Source organism: Chaetura pelagica, unplaced genomic scaffold (assembly GCF_000747805.2).
Source record: "Chaetura pelagica isolate M959 unplaced genomic scaffold, ChaPel_1.0 scaffold221, whole genome shotgun sequence".
NCBI lineage: Eukaryota > Metazoa > Chordata > Aves > Apodiformes > Apodidae > Chaetura > Chaetura pelagica.
In genome coordinates, this window is record NW_009952533.1 from 2650356 (window position 1) to 2670571 (window position 20216).

Sequence of the window (20216 nt, forward strand, 5' to 3'; positions counted from 1 at the left end):
AGGGAAAGAAAGAAAAGGTTTTATTGCTCATAGGGTATCATCCCTCCCACTCAAACTGGCTCTGCCGTCTGATTCCTTAATTGTTACAATTTTTGCCTCTGCTGTGCTATGTCTGCTGCTTTAACAGCTCTTATCAAACTTTCCTTCACCTGTCCTTTCTCATAAAAGCTTGTTGTTAGAGGGGTATGGCTTTAGGACTATGGTGGTTTGACCCCAGCCAGCAGCTAAGCACCCACACAGCAACTCATTTGCACCCCCCCTCCCCCATTTGTGAAGAAGGGGAGAACAGGAAGACCAAAAGCAAAAAGCCCCAACAAAACAAAACGTGGATCAAGACGAAGACATGTATGTCATAAGTGATGGAAAGGGGGGGGTAAACCAAGTGATGCCAGGGCAGTGACTCACCTCATCCCATCATCACACTGATGCCTCTAAGCAATGGCTACCTTGGAAGATAAAACCTGCCAGTTACTGTTGAAAATGACATTGCATGGTATGGGATATCCCTTTGGACTATGCGAGTCACCTGTCCTGGCTGTGTCACCTCTCAATTTTTTGTCCACCCCAGCCTGCTTCCCAGTGCAGAGTGAGGAAAAGAAAGTGCCCTTGACATTGTGCAAGCACTGTTCAGCTATCACCAAAATGCTGCTGCGTTATCAACACTGTTTTAGTTGCAAATCTGAAACACAGCACCATATGTGCTGCTATGGAGAAAGTTAACTCCATCCCAGACAGTCCCAGTGCAGGAGCCTAGTGTCACAGCATGTCTGGAGGATGTCCTATGGTGTAAATGGGCACCCAAACGCTACAGATGATCCTCTCTCTTTGTGTCTTGCTGCATTTGGAAGTGGTTACTGTGGTGCTGAAATATTTGTAATAAATGAGAAGGCAGAGCAGTGCTTCTTGGAGAGACCTGTAATTTAGTCCATGAAGCCCCTGAGGATAACTTCCCTTCAGAAAATGTTGAACAGTTTTGTGAAGAAGTTTTGGCCCTAGGCCAGGCTCTGATCCAAAGTAACCCTCCTACACCAAATATGATGGAGATAGGAGGCATTTCAGCACCAACCTCATAGATGTGCTGAACAGCTCACTTTGGGCTAAGTTACTCCCTGATGTGAAATAACCTGAAAGCTAAGGTGCTTGCTCTCAGTCCTTTCAGCCATTTAATCTTTTACTCTAACTCATTTTGTTTGCAAAGTGCATCACCCTCTTTCTGTACCTAAATACTCATAAAGGGATCTGTTACAACTTGTGAAAAGTATGCCAGTTTTTATTAAAAATCTCCATCACACTTCATGACTGTTTCCTTAATGAAGCAACTGCACAGATGTTGGGATACCATTCATATTGGTATAGATTACTTAAGGGTGGAGACCAGTCTTATTTTTCATTCTCAGGTTTGGTGTGGCAGATGTTGCTTTAGTGTGTTATATCCATCCTGACTTAACCTGATTCAGTTTTGGCCATCAGCTGTGCTCCTTAAGGTTGTGATCTTGTTCATGTTTTTAAGGTAACGGCATTTGGGCTGAGTCACTATTGGCATGGGAAACACCCTTGGAAAAAATAAATGCTGAGGGCAGGTTGTCTGAATTGCTAGATAGTGGCTTTTCCTTACCATGCAGTGCTTCATCAGTTGGTATCTTCTGTCAGACTTTGCAAAACTAGTTGTGATAATGTGATACCATGGTGACATTTACCATCAGCAAGAAGCATTACTTTGGGGATCCTAAACTTCTCCAGCAGGCAAGAGGTGAACTCTGAAAACTTGCCTCTCCAGAAGGTGCCAGTGACACCACACAGGCTGATACTCTGGTTGCAACACTGATCTGTATTAGGATAACATGACGAAGCAGTATCTTTTGTAGCTATCAGTTTTCCTTTAGTCACATAAGCAAATTTAAACCCCAAATCTAGAGTTGACAAAATGATGAAAATGAGAAACAATGCCAGTAAATGCAACTGTCTTTCCATGTGGTACTGCAGCTTCTTAGGCAGCTGAAAGCAAAAAAAGCTGATGTGGATGTCTGTGTTACCAGCCTTCAGAAATAAAACTGTGGGCATCTCAGAGGACCCAGTACTGTAGAAAGAAATCTAAATAGAACTAATAACTCTCAAATCTTAAAGAAGGAAGCACACCTTGAGGCTGAAGCTGAGCTATCTGGAGAAATGCGGAAAGTAAACTTGCCTGTTTTGAAGAGAACTGACTTCCAAGGAAACCAAATTAATTTGAGCACTATGTAAGAACTCAGAATTCCTGGAAATAATGAAATAATATTATATTATTTTTGTCCTCTGTCTACGTATCAAGAACCAGTTATTAACAAATGACCCCTGCATCTGTGCGTGTGATTTTGCACATGCTCACTGACCTTTGCAATGCAAGATTTTGCACGCCTGATTATGAATGCAAAATATCCTATAGGATAATATGCTTTGGTTTCAATATTTTGCTGCAGGAAGTATAGCAGAAGTGAACAAACTCCATATGGAATAATATGACCTATAACCTACGTACTAAAACTTAAGCTTTTTTTTTGGCCAGAATGTAAAAATCCATATTAATTGATGCCTCTTAATATACCAAGGTATTGAGATTGATTGGTGTTGATAGTTATTAAAAAATATTGGTGTCAAAATTCATGTTCACTGCTTATCAATTAGTATTGATGTCAACTGATGACTACCATAACAGTAACTGTCTTTGTCTGCCAAAGGTATTGAAATTGATAGGTATCAATACTTATCTAAATCAGTCTATCAATACCTACCTATCAATAGGTTTTTAAAATTTTAGGTATTAGTTATAGATGCCTATTGATATAAAAATCAATAGGTAGAGATGACTATAGATTAAATCAATAACTATTGAAATCAATAGGTACTGATGCTTATAAATGTCTGTTGATGCTTATTTATTTGAAAATCAGTATGGAAATTGGTAGGTATCAATGCCTGCCTTATGATACCTATTGATATTAATAGTATCAATGGCTAATTATATAAAAATCAGTATTGAAATTGATAGGTATAAATGCTTCTTGATACTGAATGCTGTCAGTGCCTACTGGTGTCGAGATTGTTATTGACAGACATTGTTTTTAATAAGCATTGATTCCTTTTAATGGGTATCATACTCTTTCAGTGCCTTTTGTTATCAAAATGGGTATTGAAATAAGTTTTGATGAATACTATCATTGAAATTTCATTTCAAAATAAAGAGATACTAATAACTATACTTATTAGTAGGTATCAATACTTTTTGATATATATTGAAATGAGTATTAAAAATTATGTGCATTGATGCTTATCAGTACTGAAAGGTGATAAATATTGATGCCTGTTGCTATCAAAAGGTAATGATGTGTACAGGTATCAATGCCTGTCAATACCAAAGTTCTGAAATCAATAGACATCAATGGGTAGCAATGCCAATGGATAATGAAATAAATAAGTAGCGATGCCTGTTGGTATCAAAATAGGTATCAAAATTTATAGTATTGATATAATTTCCATGCATAGAGACTCCCAAGTGGGAGTATATACAGCCCATGTGTACTCGGTAATTATTTATTGGCTAGACTGTTGGTAGGAACAAAATTCTTTTAGGCCAGCCTGACATGTGCACCACTCCTCACGCAAACATCTAATGAGTCTCTGCTGGTCAGTCAGGTGGAGAAGAATTGGCCTCTGCTGCTTCTTGGAATACGCTTTTTCTTGATCTTGCTGACTTTTAACCCTTCTTTGGGGTTTTATACCTTTTTGTGGCAGTATTTTTCTCTTGAGTCTTTGAGTTACTGCTTCTACTTTAGTCTTTGTTTTTACTGCTTTTACTTCTTACTTTGCATCGTTTCGGCTTGCATACTCTCTCACAGCTCAACAAGAATTTTTCCACAAAGCTGAGCTGAGGTCATACCACTGTGCTTTGCAGAACTCAGCCTCAGACCACAGAAATATGAACTCCTGGTTCATGGATCTGGATAGCAATGTCTCAGTATGTCAAAACTTACCAGGAGGTGTCCCACTCTTCAAGTACTGATGAATGAATTTGCAATGTGGAGAACAACTTGGTGCTTTAGTGATGGTGTGCACATGAAATGAATCTGATTCTCATTCTTCTTGAGACAGTCTAGACCCATATACACATATGAAGTTAACTTAGTCTCCGGCACCTGTATTTTATTTCTGTATCTGAAAACATCTGTGTCCATATTGCTATAGACAACTGCTTTTCTTTCAAAGAAAAAATGTCTGAGCAATACAGCTTTTTATTCTGATTTTACTTTTCCTACCTTGGACCCATTAAAGTTTCTTTAAGGTACTCTAATGCTAAACAGACATCTTGGCTGTAACCTTTTTGCCCTTCCTAAATGGTTACTCCAAAGTCAGCAGGCTCTGTAATGTTCCTGAAAAGGTACTGGGTTATTAAATAGGGAAAGCTTTTAAGAACAGAACTCTCATGGAAAACATGCTGTTTCTTCATAGTTAATTCCATATTAAATGGCTTCTTCCTCAAGTATTTCTGCTGATCATCACAGGGTACATGTATGTGTGTTTTTTAGTTCAGAGAGGGGATGTCCTAGTGACATGAATCTTTCCGTCCTCCTGCCTTACCTTGGATTGTTGTCAGATAGCCTTGGAGAACACAAACTGAGCTCTTTTTACATTGAACTAAAACAAAAGGCAGGCTTCAGGAGCATATTTAAAGTGCTTTAACTGCTAATGGTAGTTCAGTGTGGGAGTCTGGGGCAGAACTAGTATAAAGCACTTCCCCTTCCCTCCAGAAACACATATAGCATGACTTTTTGATTCCCAGCAACACCCATTTTGCTCTTCAGACCTGTTCTGATGGTGCTGCACGACTTGCTAATTAAAGTGTAGCCTTAATTATGCTGTGCTCTCATCAACCTCAAATAAAGTATTTTTAGTGAGGTTGAGCTGTAAAAAAGGGCTTATATATTAGCATTTTGTGCTGTTTTCAGCAAAAAAGCATTTTTTTAAATTAGAGCCTACAAGCTCAGTCTAAACCTTACCATCATTAATAAAGCCTGCTGAAAATTACAGGTCTTCAGCAAAGTAGTTTGGTGTCTTAAAGGAGATGCTAGAATATGGATAGCGTAACTCCTGCAACAGCTCACAATGTGGCATGGATACTTTTAAAAAAATGCCCTTATGATTTTTTTGTCTAAATGTTTGTTACTAAAGCAAATTAAAATAAATGAAGGTAGTCCTACAGTATCACTATCTACTAGTAAAGTAGTAAATTCCATTTACTTTCTGGATTCTCTTTAATTTTTACAAAGTGTACAATAATTGAGAAAACAGATTCAGAGAAACATCAGCTTTATGATGCAAAGAATAAGTCCCCTTCTGCATTATTTATGTGAACTGTTCCACAAGTCTTACGTGACCTTTGTTTTTTCTGTGTAGTTTTGTTGAGAACAGTGTATAGTCTTCCCTGCAGAAATGATTCCTGGTTCTGGAAGAAAGAAAAGGTGCAACTGTCTCTGCATTGGCTACTATGTATTAGATGCCTGAACTGTTATAAAACAATGACATTTGAATGAGGAGCACAACTTAACAAACACACAAGAAATAGTGGTCAGAAAGAAACCCTAACCATTCTGCCAGGTAAGTGAGTAATGACTTACTTGGCAGAAGAAGGAACTTTAAAGCTGGTCTGTGTAATACCTTGAAAAGAAATCTGGATTTACAGGTCTTTTGCTAGACACTTTTGGAATGGAGAAAACAAGTACAATAGCTGAGAAGTGAGGCAACACTAACGTTTTGTGGGCCTTCTGTTTCAGAGGAGCAGCTCCATGTAGAAATAGGGATAATTGTATACTAAGAGGACAACTTAGACTATTTAGAGGACCAAGTAGGTATGTGCATGGGTGCATTTAGTATATAAGACATATTTAAAAGCTAAATCTACAAACTGCTTGTGTTTCCCAAAATGGAGACTTGGAGGTATTATGTTGCACACAGAGTTAAGGATCAGTTTGCTTTGGTAGCCACATGCCTCCTGAAGAAATGAGCTGAAAACTGAATAGTCCTGATGCACAGATGTAGCAAAGGGCCTATTTTGAGAAAAGTTAGTATTAGTTGATTGAGAACAGCAGTTGGACTGGGAAGTCTCATAGAAGAGAGTGACTGATAGAGAGCTAGTGAGTGCTCTGGAAATGTACCAGAGATACCAAAGAAAGAGAGAATACTTCAGCTTGTTCAATCCAAGCAAGCCTAGACACACGAAGACTAAATATGGAGAGCTGAAACCCAACAGCTTGATGGATGTCTAGACAGCTGTTTCAGACTGTGACGTATTTATAAGATGGAGCTGGCTGGAGAAGTCCAAATCTCATTCAGTCACATGATACTTGCCCACTGTGAAAATCAGTGAGGCTTCTTGGCACAAAAATTGCTTCAGAGAGAGGGTGCTCTTGTTCAACTAACCATACTGCATTTAGGAACCAGGGGACTACCAGTGTGATGCTACTGCATGGTCAGGAGAGTCCAGGTGACTCCTTTCTCTTGTTGCTGTTGCAGCTGCTGAAACAGCTGCCAAGAATGGAAAAAACACAAAGAATATCCTTGAGGAGAAGGAGAAGAGGAAATAAGAAGCATTAAAATGAAGGAAAAGACACAAGACAGGTTCTCCCTAAATAATGGAAGAATTTGATGAGGAAATTTTATATTGATTGAAGCAGAGTAACCTCTGAGGGAACATATAACTTGTGTTTTGTCAGCAAGATCTAGCCTGTGATTTCTGGTGAAGAGATACTTTCAAAATGCTATTTATTTTGACCATGTAGATTATAAATACATTAGTGAAATGCTGTTATGCTTTAGTTACCTATTAATAGGAAGGGATAGCTTGTCAGATTTTGGGTTCAAGCTAGTGCCTTTTCCAGGAAAATCTGCATAGCCAGATCCTGCTTTAAAGTAAGAAACCAAATTACATATTGTTTTTTTAGAGAGTTGGAGGTTCTTATATCCAATGACCAATTTTCTCCTGAAAATGTAATTTTTGTGTGTGTTTGCTGTTTTCTGTATCAATGAAATTCTTTACTTCATCTACTGGTTTTGCCATTTATCAAAGGAAATGTTGTTAATTTAAGAAAGGTTTAGTGTGATTGTGGCATAGATTTGAACACTAAAGTAAAACCACTGTAAGGGGCTAGAGGGTCTGGATTGAAGAAGTTCAAATGTTCTGCTGTTCTGGTCATCAATTTCTGTTCTGTTTTCTTTTTAGTCCTGTTGGATTTAAGTTGTTTGATTTATATGACCTTTAACTCAAAGTATGAAGGCTAGCATCAATGAATATGGAAGAAGTGCATTGACCTTGTATCACAGAGCAAATTTAATATTTCACAGAGTATTCCAAGAACATTCTAAAAATTAGGTCCCAAAATTGGGGTAAAAAAGATGGAAAGAGGCTTTAACCCTCAATGTTTACATTTTATGTATTTTTCTTTTCAGAACTGCTTCTGTAATACCAGAACAGAAAGATTAGTCATTGCTAAGCCTGGCACTTAAACCAGTAAAGAATAAGGTTGCCTCTCCCTATGAAATGTAGCAGTCAGCAGTTCTTAAATAGATGAAAAAGGAAAAAAGTGTCAGGAAACGAGGACATTCCAAACTCTGGATCACACATTCTGCACATCCACCAAGGGACACTGTGGTTTATCGTTTACCACAAAATAGCTGTGGAATTGCCCTTTATGTATGTTCCCTTCTGATTTGGGTGGGATTTTGTGTGTGTGTTTCTTTGGTTTGGGTTTTTGAGTTTTTTCTTTCTTTTTTCTTTTTTTAATGAGAGAGGAAGACATGATGCTCAAATGTCCTAAACTCCTATAGTACATGAAAAATTAATGCAAATAATTTTAAAAAAACCCCAAAAAACAGAGCTCCATCAATGCCAGAAATTATTTTTATAATATGATTTTGGGTTTTCAAGAAAAATCGGTATTTTTTAAATTAACAAAAATGGGTGTTCATTTTAACTAAACTGCGGTGATATTTCATTTATAGGATCTGTTGTCTGTGTAACCAAAAAGAATGCATATGTACACACAATATGTATAACAAGGTCTTGAACATATGCTAAGGAATAATATCAAAATGTAAACCACCTCCTAAACATTTAAATCTAAGTCATCAGTATATATTGCATTCTTTCTTAAAAAAAGTAAATTGCCTGGGGTACACAAGCACTCAGTCTGACAAAAACGTATAAAGTTGTCTAATTTTAGGTATGATAATAGTGTAGTTGATGCCTCAGGACCGAAATGTGTGCAGAACAGTGTTTGTGCAGGTACTGGTTCTGCCTGGAAGGCAGTTAACTTCCATCCTAGCGGCCTGTATGATATTGAAAATACCGGACAGAGTTTTTTGTTGTTGTTTCTGCTTTGTTTTCGAGCAAAATAACACTTTAACCTGAACATGGATTTTTCTTTTGTATTATTTTATACAAGGGGAGAATGAATTAGCAGAACAGCTTTAGCCAAAAAGTGATGAACTATAAGCTTACAATTGCTTCTAACAACATTTTATATAAAAATAATAAATCAGGAAATATTTTAGCCATTAGTGTTAATCTGATATACTAAAAAAATTACATTTTACTTTTTATAAATTCTACTTTTCTAGAAGACTCCACATGGGAGGTTCAGAATTAATTTACAAATACCTAAGTGCTGTATTGCTATCTGTGGGCTTCTTCTGTTCCTACCATAAGGAAAAGCTGCACTGGGATGTTCTTATTGCTATCTGAAGATTCTCCGAAGTTTGTGTTGATTGTTAACTCATGCACAGGGTTATGATGTTCTTTTCTTGGAGCTGTCTCACCAATCTCAAAGCAACAGAAGTCTCTTGATTTCCGCTGTGCTAATGAGATCACAGCCTTCATCCTTTTGTGTTCCTTTTTGCCACTAAAAGAAAAGGAAAACTGGGAGGACTTCTCTGAATGCAAAAAAAGCAAATTGCTGGTGACATAGCCATTGGCTATTGCAGGAGTACTTGTTGCATCCTTCAGTTTCATTTGCTTAATATGTGTAATTAATTAACTATAAAGTGATAGAAATATATTTGTGGATCCAGTCTCTGTAAATTAGTGATAAGCAATTTGATACTGCAGGATGTCAGTGCTTTCTCTGTGGGACTAATGACCTCTAATGCCTCAGCAGTTGTTTGTGGAGCTCATCGTGTTTTCCTATTAAAATGAAGTTAGTACATTTTGCTGTAGAAATCTTGGAATCCTCTTGGTACTACCTGTATTTGGCTGTGAATTTCTGATCATGGCTATGTCCTGAATGTTTATCTGACACAGGACTCCGTGTTGTGGGTGGGATACTCTTGTAGCTTTAGAGGATGAACCCTCACCTATCTGAAGATTCTCAAATCTTCTACACAGCAACTATATGAGACTTTTTTTTTTTTCTTTTTAGTGTGAAGCATTTTATGGGAGTCAAGGGATTAAGGTGTTCTCTGCAGAACTTGGCTTACTTACAAACATTTGGATATGCACGCTTCTGTGTAATGTCACTGGAAAACATTAAGTTATTCATGAGGATCAGTGCCTTCAAGGTTAAAATAAGTATCTTAAACAAAGACAAAGAGTGGTCTCCTGAAGGGTTGAGATAATTTAAACTGCTTGGGCTGAATAGCTAAAACATGTCTAGAGACAGCTGTAGTGTGCACAGGTGCTGTGCTCACACTGTGTGCAGTTTGGGTAGCTACTTAGGCAGCTACTGAGTCTGCACGAACAAATGATTGATTTTTGTATATGAAAACCTGCAGAAAAAAATTCAGAGGATAAAGTGAAAGAATTTTCAAAATTAGGTTCAAGACCAAACCCTCCTACTTCCCTATGCAACATTCTTGCTGTTTTGCTCCTTCAAACTATTTTAAGGAAACTGATAATTTATCTGGAGTCCGGGCACATGGTTATTAGTGTCATCTGTACCCAAGAGATAAGGGTGATGTAACTTTAGAGCAAAGAAAAAAAATTGCAACTTGTTCCTTGCACAAGTTTTTGGTGGTTTTTTTCCTGTTTGTTTGTTGGGGTTTTTTTTAGGAGATTCATGGTTGTTGTCCAGTGGTGTGCCACACTTACAAACTTAATCTCTTAGAAAATATATTATTTGTGTATTTTTGCAAGCTGTGGCCTACATATACAGGAGTTTTTCTTATATGAAGAATAAAATTATTTCTCAATAGGGAAGTGTGAGCTGAATGGACTGCTATTATTAATAAAGCTTAAAAATGCAAAAATAATTAAGACATTTTAGTTGCTGTCCTATGTCTGTAGCATATCTAGCAAAAGTCTTCTGCAGGTCTTAGACCTAAAATGTTAAAAAAAATCAGTCAAGTATTAAGACTTTTATCCTGCAGTTTTAAAAAAGTATAGTCAGAACAAAAATAGTAAGCACGAAGATATGACATATACTTATTTAGCCTGAAACTTGGGCTGAGATGTGTGTTCTCCATCCCTTTTATTAAAGTTGAGGCATTGTGCAACAGAGTGATGAAGCAGGATGAGAACAAGCAGGCCCTTTGGCTCCCCAGAAGAGTGTTGCGAAATTCAGCTTGCAGAAGGTGGAAGCATCTAACCAATAGGAGCCCTAGACCATTGCAGCTGGCTGCATTGGGCTGAGACTGAAGCCATGATCTCATTATGCAAACTGAAGCAGTTCAGATCATGCAAAAAAAAAATAAGAGCTGCAGATCTTCAAGGAATGTTGCAATCATGCAGGGAGGTACTAAGTAAGTTTAGACTATTCCAGAGCTGGACAAATGAGCAAGAATTTGCTGAACTACATTTTTAGCTTTGGACATTGAATTCCTTTGAAGCTAGTCTCAGTAAGCTAGCACATTTTTTGTCTTTACTTTTACTTAATACTCTCAGTCTTGGCCTAAATTTTAATAGGGTTAAATAAATCTATCTTTGTGCTCAGATGTATAAACAGGGTTACTGTAGCGAGCACCTTGCTAAGTATTATTTCATTTGGTCCATATGCTGGAAATGATTTGCACCTTTTAAACCCTCTGTCAGCTAATTCCTCGTTTCATGTTAAGGTTGAGATGGTGTCTTCAATCAGAGTACAATGTGTTGTGTTTGATACATCAGTTTACTGTAAAAGATTATACAGTTTGAGTGGCAACGGCTATATAGAATTATCTGTAATTATGCAATGTAGGCTCAGGAAAAATCCTAGCTCTGTGGAAGTTAGTGGCATAAACACTCATTCCCAGTGAAAAGACAATTTCAACTCACGTTTTTGGTTTTGATGGTTGCTTATAAACTGTGTGGAAGGGATTTTTGAAATTAGACAAGAATCAGTGTCTTCTTCCCTTAGCTGGGCTTGGAGATCTCCTGACTTTGAGATACTTGTGAAAACTAAGTGTGCATGTTGTGGCTTGATTTTCTGAACTATATATTAATGCAAAAAATATAGAATTAAAGGTGGTAGTTAGTCTTTGGCATCTTTAAAAGCATTTAGAACAGTTAACCAGCTTATGTTAATTGTGTTCTGAGGGGCAACCACCTTATTTGGTTAGTGGGGCTCCCTCACTGGGGACAGCATGTGACAGATGTACACATTTTCAGTACTTTCACATGACATGACAGGGCTTACACAGCTGGTGATCTTGGTCTTTCATTACATTGCCCGAGGCTTGGGACCATTTTGCTGTCACTGATTTCCTTCACTGAAATCAAACTCCTGCAAACAAGCTAACTAGGATGTCTGAGGCATGTGTTGGGCACTACTGACTGCACAATACTTGGAACATTTTATTAAGGCAGTCATGAAAGATGCTTTTTTTCCTTAAAAAGGAGGGTGACTCCAAAGAACCCCCTGAAGCAGCTCTTTGAAAAGCATGAAATAAAGATAAATACGTAAAGGTAGAGCCAAATCATTGCTCTAGGCTCCAGTGCCAGCATGTTGGGAGAGGAAAAATCCCTTTGCTCCCTCTGTGCATCTGCCTAGCTTATCAGTCAATATGTGCTTTTATTACAGATGCTATTGATCCAGAGCACTACAGCAGAGTGCCAGTACAAGTTGTACTGTGGCATGGGACTGTCTGCTGTGGGGCTGGTGCCCTTTCAGGCTTTCCTGAACTTACCTTGTGTCAACTTTTTTTCCACTCTGTGTGCTGTGGCTGAAGACTCTGCCTAGCTCCCTTAAGTAGTTGGGCCCTTTTCCAGAAGAGATCTGAGACACTGAGGGCTTCACCTTTAGCTTTGGCAGAGGGCAGAGATGCTGCTCTGACTGGCTGAATATTTGAGAAGCCGAGTAGGCTGGAGCTGTGGTTTTGGCAGTTACGTAGGGATACGTGTGCTCCCTGCAGGATGTGTCCGTTCCTCCTTTAGAGATACCAGATTACAGGCACTTGGCATATTTACTTGGTCCCAGTGCTGCACTTCCATGTAAAGAAGGAAACGTCCCTTAAATTGTCAAAGAAACATAAATGCACCATGGTTTAAAAACATGTCCTGGATAAAAGAGAGAGAGACATTATTTTCTGACTTGTGCAATTTGAGGAGCAAACATAGATGTTTACCCTGTGCCAAAATCTGCCCACATAAGCAGATCAGTCTTTTTTTTTTTTAAATGTTGTTCTGGAAGGTCAGAGACTGTTGTTTGCTGCAGGTTTTTTTTTCATTTTGTTTTCTTGGTGAAGCAAAGTTCACAGGAGCCAGAGTAATGATTTTATATTCAAGTTTTCATTCTTCACTGTGTGCTTAGTTAAATATATCTGTGACAGTCTCAGCTTTGACTGTCTTTGCTTTACAACAAAGACACTGTAATTTCTAAATAAGCAATAAACTCCTTTGTCTATTAAAAAGAAAAATAAAGATCTTCAAAATTACTGTTTTACTGTTATAAATGGTATGAAATGACTTGAGGGCTGTTTACATCCTAAGTGCTTGCATTATGTGCACTGAAAATTTACTATGCAGCTGTTTGAGGTTATACCTCTGAGCATCTTCATGTGCAAAGACTCTGCCACCTTCTATAACTCATACTGCTCTCCTAGAGTCTGAACCAGAAATTTGGGGTTAGATCCATCCAGTGTGCAAATGCACTATTAACAATAGCTGACCTTTTGTACTGTGTACATTTCAAACAGCACTGAAGGATTACACTATTGTAATATGTTAGGGCTGAATCATGAAATTGAGTCTCTTTGATTTGCCAGAGGCAGTTTTCATTCGTATCTCTTTACCATTATGTCTCAGTGATTTGTTTGCAAAACAGATAATAATTCTCTACCTGATAAGGCTACTGTGGCTTTCCTTATGTTTGTGATTTTTTTTATTGGGTGTGTAATTCTGATAGGCTCTCAACAAAGCAGAAGCATAACAATGTGAACTGGGTTGCTTTGGATATGTATTAATGCCAGCCAGATACAGAGACAGTCAGCTAGGGCTTTTGCTGTAAGGTTATGTGGTCCACTGATATATGAGATAAACTGCCCTGGTTATGCCAATACCATCCCCAAGCCTGCTTTTCTTTTGGGGTGAGTGAGGGAGGTTAGAGAAGGGCTCTAGAGCCACAAAGATGATGGAGTGGATCATCTCCTTGATGAGGAAAGGCTGAGGAAGCTGGGTCTCTTTAGCTTGGAGAAAAGGCAACTGAGGGGTGACCTCATCAATGTTTACAAATATGTTAAGGGCGAGTGTCTGGAGCATGGAGCCAGGACTTTAACAGTCATGTCCAGTGATAGGACAAGGGGCAATGGGTGCAAACTGGAACACGGGAGGTTCCATGTAAACATCAGAAAAAAATCATTTACTGTGAGAGTGACAGAGCACTGGAACAGGCTGCCCAGAGAGGTTGTGGAGTCTCCTTTGCTGGAGATATTCAAAACCTGCCCGGACACGTTCCTGTGTGATGTGCTCTAGGTGATCCTGCTCTGAAAGGGGGTTGGACTAGATGATCTTTCGAGATCCCTTCCAACCCCTAAGATTCTGTGAAGGGCCCAACTTCTCTTAATCTGTAAAGGTTCTTTTGTCCTGGATATTCTGAGCTTCTTGTTCTGAGTCCTGTTTGGACTGTTGAACCTCTGAATATATGTAACAGTGAAATGGAAATACATGAAGCAGCTTTTATTCCATTTATGCTGATTGAGAGTTTCTAAAAATTTTTTGTGCCTACTTACACAGTGAAACTTGTAGAAAAGCTGAGCAGTCAATATTACCACAAGAAAAAGACAAAAATTAGTTTTCTCTATCATTTTTACTGTGTGTTAATCATGAACAACTTAATTTCTCAAACACATAATTGGCAAGGTAAAATACCTGAGGTAAAGAACAGTTGCCTATTTGACTAGTATTTTCTTTATTTAGAAGTGATGGCTTCTTTACACCTTTGTTGCCCTTGTTCTATGTACTATTGAGCTGTAGTTACTAATATTTGAAGTGTAGATTTCAGGACAAATGCATCTTAAATCAGTGAACCTCTATTATGGGAGAAAATTTGCCCTTTATCAAAATGATGATTGACACATCCCCTAAGGGGGATTTCAAGCATGGAAACTGATAAACTGAGGATAGGGAGCTATACCTAGAGAGGATACACCTAGTGAGTCTCTCCTCTGCGTTATGACTTGTGCCTAATTGTCCTAGGTCTGTTTTTTGCCATGAAATGTGAATAATGTCTTGGCCCTTGTGGCAGACCTCAGTTTCATGGTCTGGAAACAGCTTTAAATTCAACAAACTGTGAGTCACTGTGTTTAGAAGAGGGTGTCCCAGGAGAGACCACAAATAGAAGCAACTCTGGGGCAATTCCTTAAAGTACTAAGGGGAATCCAGAAGGGCCACATGGGAAGGTACTTCCAAGGTTTCTGCTCTTTTCAGAAATGTAACCAGAAGCTGCTCAGAGCAATTTCAACAGCTGATATTTTTTTATTTCTTTTTTTTTTCTTCTTTTCTTTTTCTTTTCAGCTGATATTTTTTTTCTTTTTTTTTTCTTCTTTTCTTTTTCTTTTTTTAAAGTCATTTGGCAGTAGGTTGTTACTGAAGAAAGACATTGATTTTTGTTGTACTTCCCCAATAAACTGGTACCACTACTTCACCTTTAGCAACCAGTTATCAGGGCACATGCTGCAATCAGAAAATCAGTAATCAGATTCCTTTGAACACTTCTACGAGTCTTGTCATAGCACCTTTCTTTCACTGCATGATTTCTGCCTGCACATACACAATTTAATATTGCAGTTCATTTAGATTAGACACTGTAATGTTCCTTGATGAGCTGCCAGATAGGCACGTGTATATAGTGAACTGAGATTTGATCTGTTGCTGCTGAACTCTCACTTGCCTGAGGTTTTCGCAATCCATTCTTCCTGTACTTAGGCATTAACTTGGCTGCTAATTACTTTTCTCATCATGTACAAAATTGTGTTGTTTACCTTAAAGGTGATGCATCAGCTTCATCCCGCTTAACTCGCAGACCTGCAAGTTAACTGCCTGCATCTAGTTGTTCCCTTGAGGTTCTTGTCCTACTGTGTTTCTGTCAGCTTCCCCTTTCCAATTAGAATAATTTGGAAACACTTGATTTCAGTACCTGAGCTTTTATATTTTGGAGCTCAGCAAATTTTACCTATTGGGCATACCTCTGCACTTTCAGGTGAATATACAATGTCAGCAGTTGCATATCCATGCAATGATTGCGTTTGACTTGCAAAAATATTTTAAGGTATCTATGTACAAAATGTCATGGAGTTATACTTTGTACTGTGTTATGTGCTATAGAGCAGGCCAAAGGAGAGGATAAAGTTTAATCATTAGAAGCCTTGGACTGAGAGGCATGACTTTAGGTTTCTATTCTTGGTTTTAATGCTGACTTACCATGTGACTTGTTCAAGTGATTTAACCTTTGTATGACCCTGCCTACCCACACATAAAATGAATATTGTAATCTCTACTGCTCAGGTTTTGTCATTAAAAAGACCATGCTAGTCTCTCTGTTGCAAGCACCCTGTTTGATAGCATGTTAAATACAAAGTTCAGCTCTAAAGATTAATTTTCATCCTTCTCCATCCTCATCCTTTAATGGCTTGGTTTCTACTTACTGGAGTACTTGGCTCCAATACCCAGTTAGTGCCCTCTTATGACAGTTACATTTTGGTTAAACAAAAGAGCTATAAACCAGAAGAATGAGGGTTGTGAGCATGGGAATAAGCACATCGTTGGAGTATGGCCTGTGAATCTGCAAATAACACCCACAAGCAATCCTGATAGCTGTAAGCCTCAGCTTCAGAGTAAAAGGAAATAACATACTACCTGAATTTAGTCTTTTTGACCTCCCTAATCCAGACACACCAAAATTCAGTGCTTGTGAATAAGGAGAAGGAAGAAAAAGCCAGAGCACAAATTAATGTTTGTGTGCATAGTTTTGTGAGGTGGTCAGGTGCCTCGTTGCCATCAATGATGTATTTGGATTAGACAAAACTGTGACAGCTGTGTCCCTCTATGGTCCATACATAAGCCGTGTGACCAAGTTTTATTTCTGCAGGAGTTAAAAATATTGCACTTACGCAATTTGTGAGTGGTATAGATTTACATATGCATGAGTCAAAATCCTTTTTTTTTTTTTCCTTTGCTCATGTGAGTAGACCAACTAGAGACTAAGTGGACCTCAACAGGAGATTTGAAAGCTCTCTGGAAGTTCTTGCTCTTGAAGGTTAAGTACAAGCTGGAATCTTGACAGTGCTGGTTTGGATCCTCACTGTGTTCTTCCTGTCAGGTTTCTAAGCTTCAGAATAATGAAGGAAAAAATGGAAGCAGTGGAGCCAGAAGACCAAAAGAGCAGTTTTGAGTTCTAAGTGATTCTTGGGCTAAGTTTAACAGTGGGGAGAAACTCAGCTTCATTAACTCTGCCTTCAGGTGTGGAGACAGAAAGTCTCAGGGTGCTTAGCCATCTCATATAAACTACAGTAGTACCTAGATGATCCTTGAGGTCCCTTCCAACCTAGCATTCTATGATTCTATCCTATGATTAGCAGAAAAGATTCCAAGTGTAAAAGGAGTAAAAATAAATTAAAATTAAAAAGTGAGTGAAAATATTTTATCAGATAAAATATCTGTAAACATGTTATCAGATAAAATACCTGCAGCAATGGATTTCCACTTAAGGCTAGGGAAAAAGTGCTGAAAAGCCACATATTCTTTCCTTGGCTTTGTGCATCTGCTCAGAAACAACAGTCAAGAAGGAGACATTAAGAAATTATATAAGTGATCAAAAAATGTAAATAAAATTTAATGTGGAGTGACTATGTCTGATGAAGCAACTTGGAAAAGGAAGTTCTGTGTGTCAGTGCAAAGCTTAACTCCAAGCCTGATGTGTATTCTCTGAGTGCTTCTGGAATGCGTATTAATACTGATACAAAGATGACTGATTGAGGCACAGTGTCTAATGACATTATTTATTTAAAAAAAAAAAAAGTCTGCTTCGCTGAGGGGGTGAATATTGGTTAGAGCTGAAGACTGAAATTCTAGCCCCACTGATGTCCATGACAAAAGTTCTACTGATTCTACCTCCAGCAGAATTTTACCCATCACCTTGAAATGTAGCCAGCAGAGGTAGCAGAAGGCTACTGTGAGGTCATCCCTGTTCTGTTTCCTAACCTTTAAAGTCAGCCAGTGGTCGGACGTTTGCTGCAGTTACAGTTTCTCTCCTTGCCCCACGGGCCCTCTCTGTTTCACTGCAGGCAGCCTGCCTGCTTGGGCAGGTTGAGCTGGGCACTGAGGTTGTAGGGAAGCAAGTTTGTAGAGGGTCACTCACACAGTCCATCCTGGTGTCTGCCACTGGTGTTCATTCTCAGGCAAGAGGTGTAACCATGTCTTAAGCTGCTGTAGCTGATTCTGCAGTGCACAACTCACTGCTTTATTTAGATCACATGTAGATATTTTTTTTTTAGCACTGTTTTGTATCAGTGACGGTATGCTCTATTGTATTCTTTCCTGTTTGGTCACAGCTATATTAGTGTACAGCTTTATACCTTTAGTGTTGAAATAGGACAGGACATAACCTTTTCTTCGTGTTTTCCAAGAATTTCCAAAATTATTCTTCTAGCTACTAGGCCTTTCATTTTTCACTATTTCCAATATTTCCTTTTAAAACATATGAGTACCTTATTCCAGATCAGTCTCATTGATGCCCCACATGCAGAGACAAAATCCTTGTTTCAGTTGCATTACCTTCCTCATGAAGACTGGACCTGGACTAGCTGCTTTTTCAGCGCAGTGGCTCCAAATTTTTTGGGTTGTCTACAGTAATGTAGATAGCATCTCTAGTCACTGCTTTCTAAAACACAGCCCACCATTGTGCAAACAGTCATGTTCTGTTCCTACATGTATGGCCTCGCATGACTTCCAAGAGAAATGTTTCCTAAAATACAAGATGTAACTTAAACTTGGCTGTATATGCAAAGGAAAACCAATTAATGAAAAACAAAAATATTGCCTCAAACCCTAGGAGTTTGAGACAGGAAAGTTTCATTCCTTTTTGGAAACTAGAGCACATTCTCGTTTAAGTTTTTCTCAGAAGCCAGTTCGGAACTTTCTTGGAAAGAATTCAGAAAAGTGGGACAAGCAACATTTCCAGTTATCCTTTTACGATGGATTAAAAATAAAACCAAATGAATCCAGTAGAGGTGCACACCTCTGTAGAGTAAATGTCACCTGACAGTGGCATGGCTAATCTTAACTATTTTTTATGGACTTATGAGAAGCAGACCATGAGTTTCCAAGGGGCCTACAGACCACTGAGTGAAAAAACTGATTTAATCTATTCCAAGGTTTCTACCATAGCACCACAGTGGACACATGCTGTTTGAATGAAACAGATTAACACAGTGTCCAGACACTGACTCCTTTGGCAGTACTGAAAATTAGTGTTTGGGGTAGGTTCCTGGAAGCTCTGGGGTAAGATGCTGGGTGTATGAACGTAATCCTTGGCAGTAAGGGCATGTTAATCAGATAACATGATCAGTTATGTCGCACAGATGATCAGAGGTGCCCAATGGCTGTACCGTGAATGGCAAAAAGCGACGGCTCCGATCCTGCCAATACCAGTGACATCAGTAGAGCTACTTCTGATGATGCTTGTGTGTGCAGAGCTGCTTGGGTATCTTTACAGGTCTGGGTGCCAAGTGTGGGAAAATGTAGAAGAATGTGTGTGTTTTCTTATTTTAATGTAGATGAAAACAAGGGGAATCAAAGTCTTAGGCTCTGAAATCTGAAGGTACTTCAGGCCGTTCTATGCATAAAATGACAACTGTCTTATTTTCACAGTGATAAAATAATTTTAGGGAGGATATTTTGGCAGTACACTACTTTTTAGGATGTGTAGCCATGCAAGTACTGCTTCATTATTGGGTAGGTGGGTAAGTCGGCAGGATAAATTACTCAGTTTGCACGGATGAGTAATGACCCAATTCTTCTGTTGAACTTGGGTGCGATTCTTTGGCAGACTAATGCTGCTCTGAAGGCTGCCTTACTTTACATTTGCATACTATGGGGATTACTTTCTCCTGATCGCCTGGGTTCTGTGCCTGAGATTATGTTGAGTCTTCTCCGTGGTGTTTATTACCTCATACTGTATTTGCTCAGGAATTGTGCTCAAAAGGGGGAGTTCTTCACTAGGGGAGCACAGGTGCATGGCGCGAGGGAAAGCGCTTTACGTGGGAAATGAGGAAATCTGCATTCAAACACACTTGTTCCATAATGGGAAGTTTAGCATGTAATTTGGTGCCAATTTAAGGTAATTTCGCTTCCTGTTAGAAAGACGTGAACCGAACCGCAGTACGTGCTAGCTCTTTCTAGTCTTTGAGAAGTATCAAAGTTAGGCAGCTGGAGGGATAACGCTGGGGACTGATAACGGGGAGCCTGCAGTTTTATTCTTGCCCTGGCAATTACGCACCATGCGTGTGGCCACAGCATTTTAACTCTTACGTGCCTCAGTTTCTCTGCCTGAGAAACCGTGAATGTACGTGTTCCGCGCACGCAGCCCGTGCAGCAGGGTGAAGTCCTGCTTGTGAAATCGGCTTCATGTATTTATGCATGCATTTTTGGGAAGAGCTAATTGTTGCAGCGCCGCGCCAGCAGTGCCACGGGCGGGCTCTGGGTGCAGACGCGGTATCATCGCTTCCCAGCTGCCAGCCTTGCAAACGTTCCCTCCCGCCCGCCTTTCCCAGCCCTGCCCGCATGG

General features: G+C 39.0%; 1 protein-coding gene across 1 annotated transcript in view; it reads right to left on the reverse strand.

Annotated features, from left to right (window-relative positions):
- Window positions 1-19667, reverse strand: part of PGRMC2 (progesterone receptor membrane component 2) — a 131142-nt gene extending 111475 nt beyond the window's left edge. Inside the window, exon 1 of the mRNA XM_010008981.1 lies at window positions 19599-19667. Within this exon, the coding sequence (XP_010007283.1) occupies window positions 19599-19667 (69 nt within the window). The remainder of the gene's footprint in view (window positions 1-19598) is intronic.
- Between the last annotated feature and the right edge of the window lie 549 nt (window positions 19668-20216).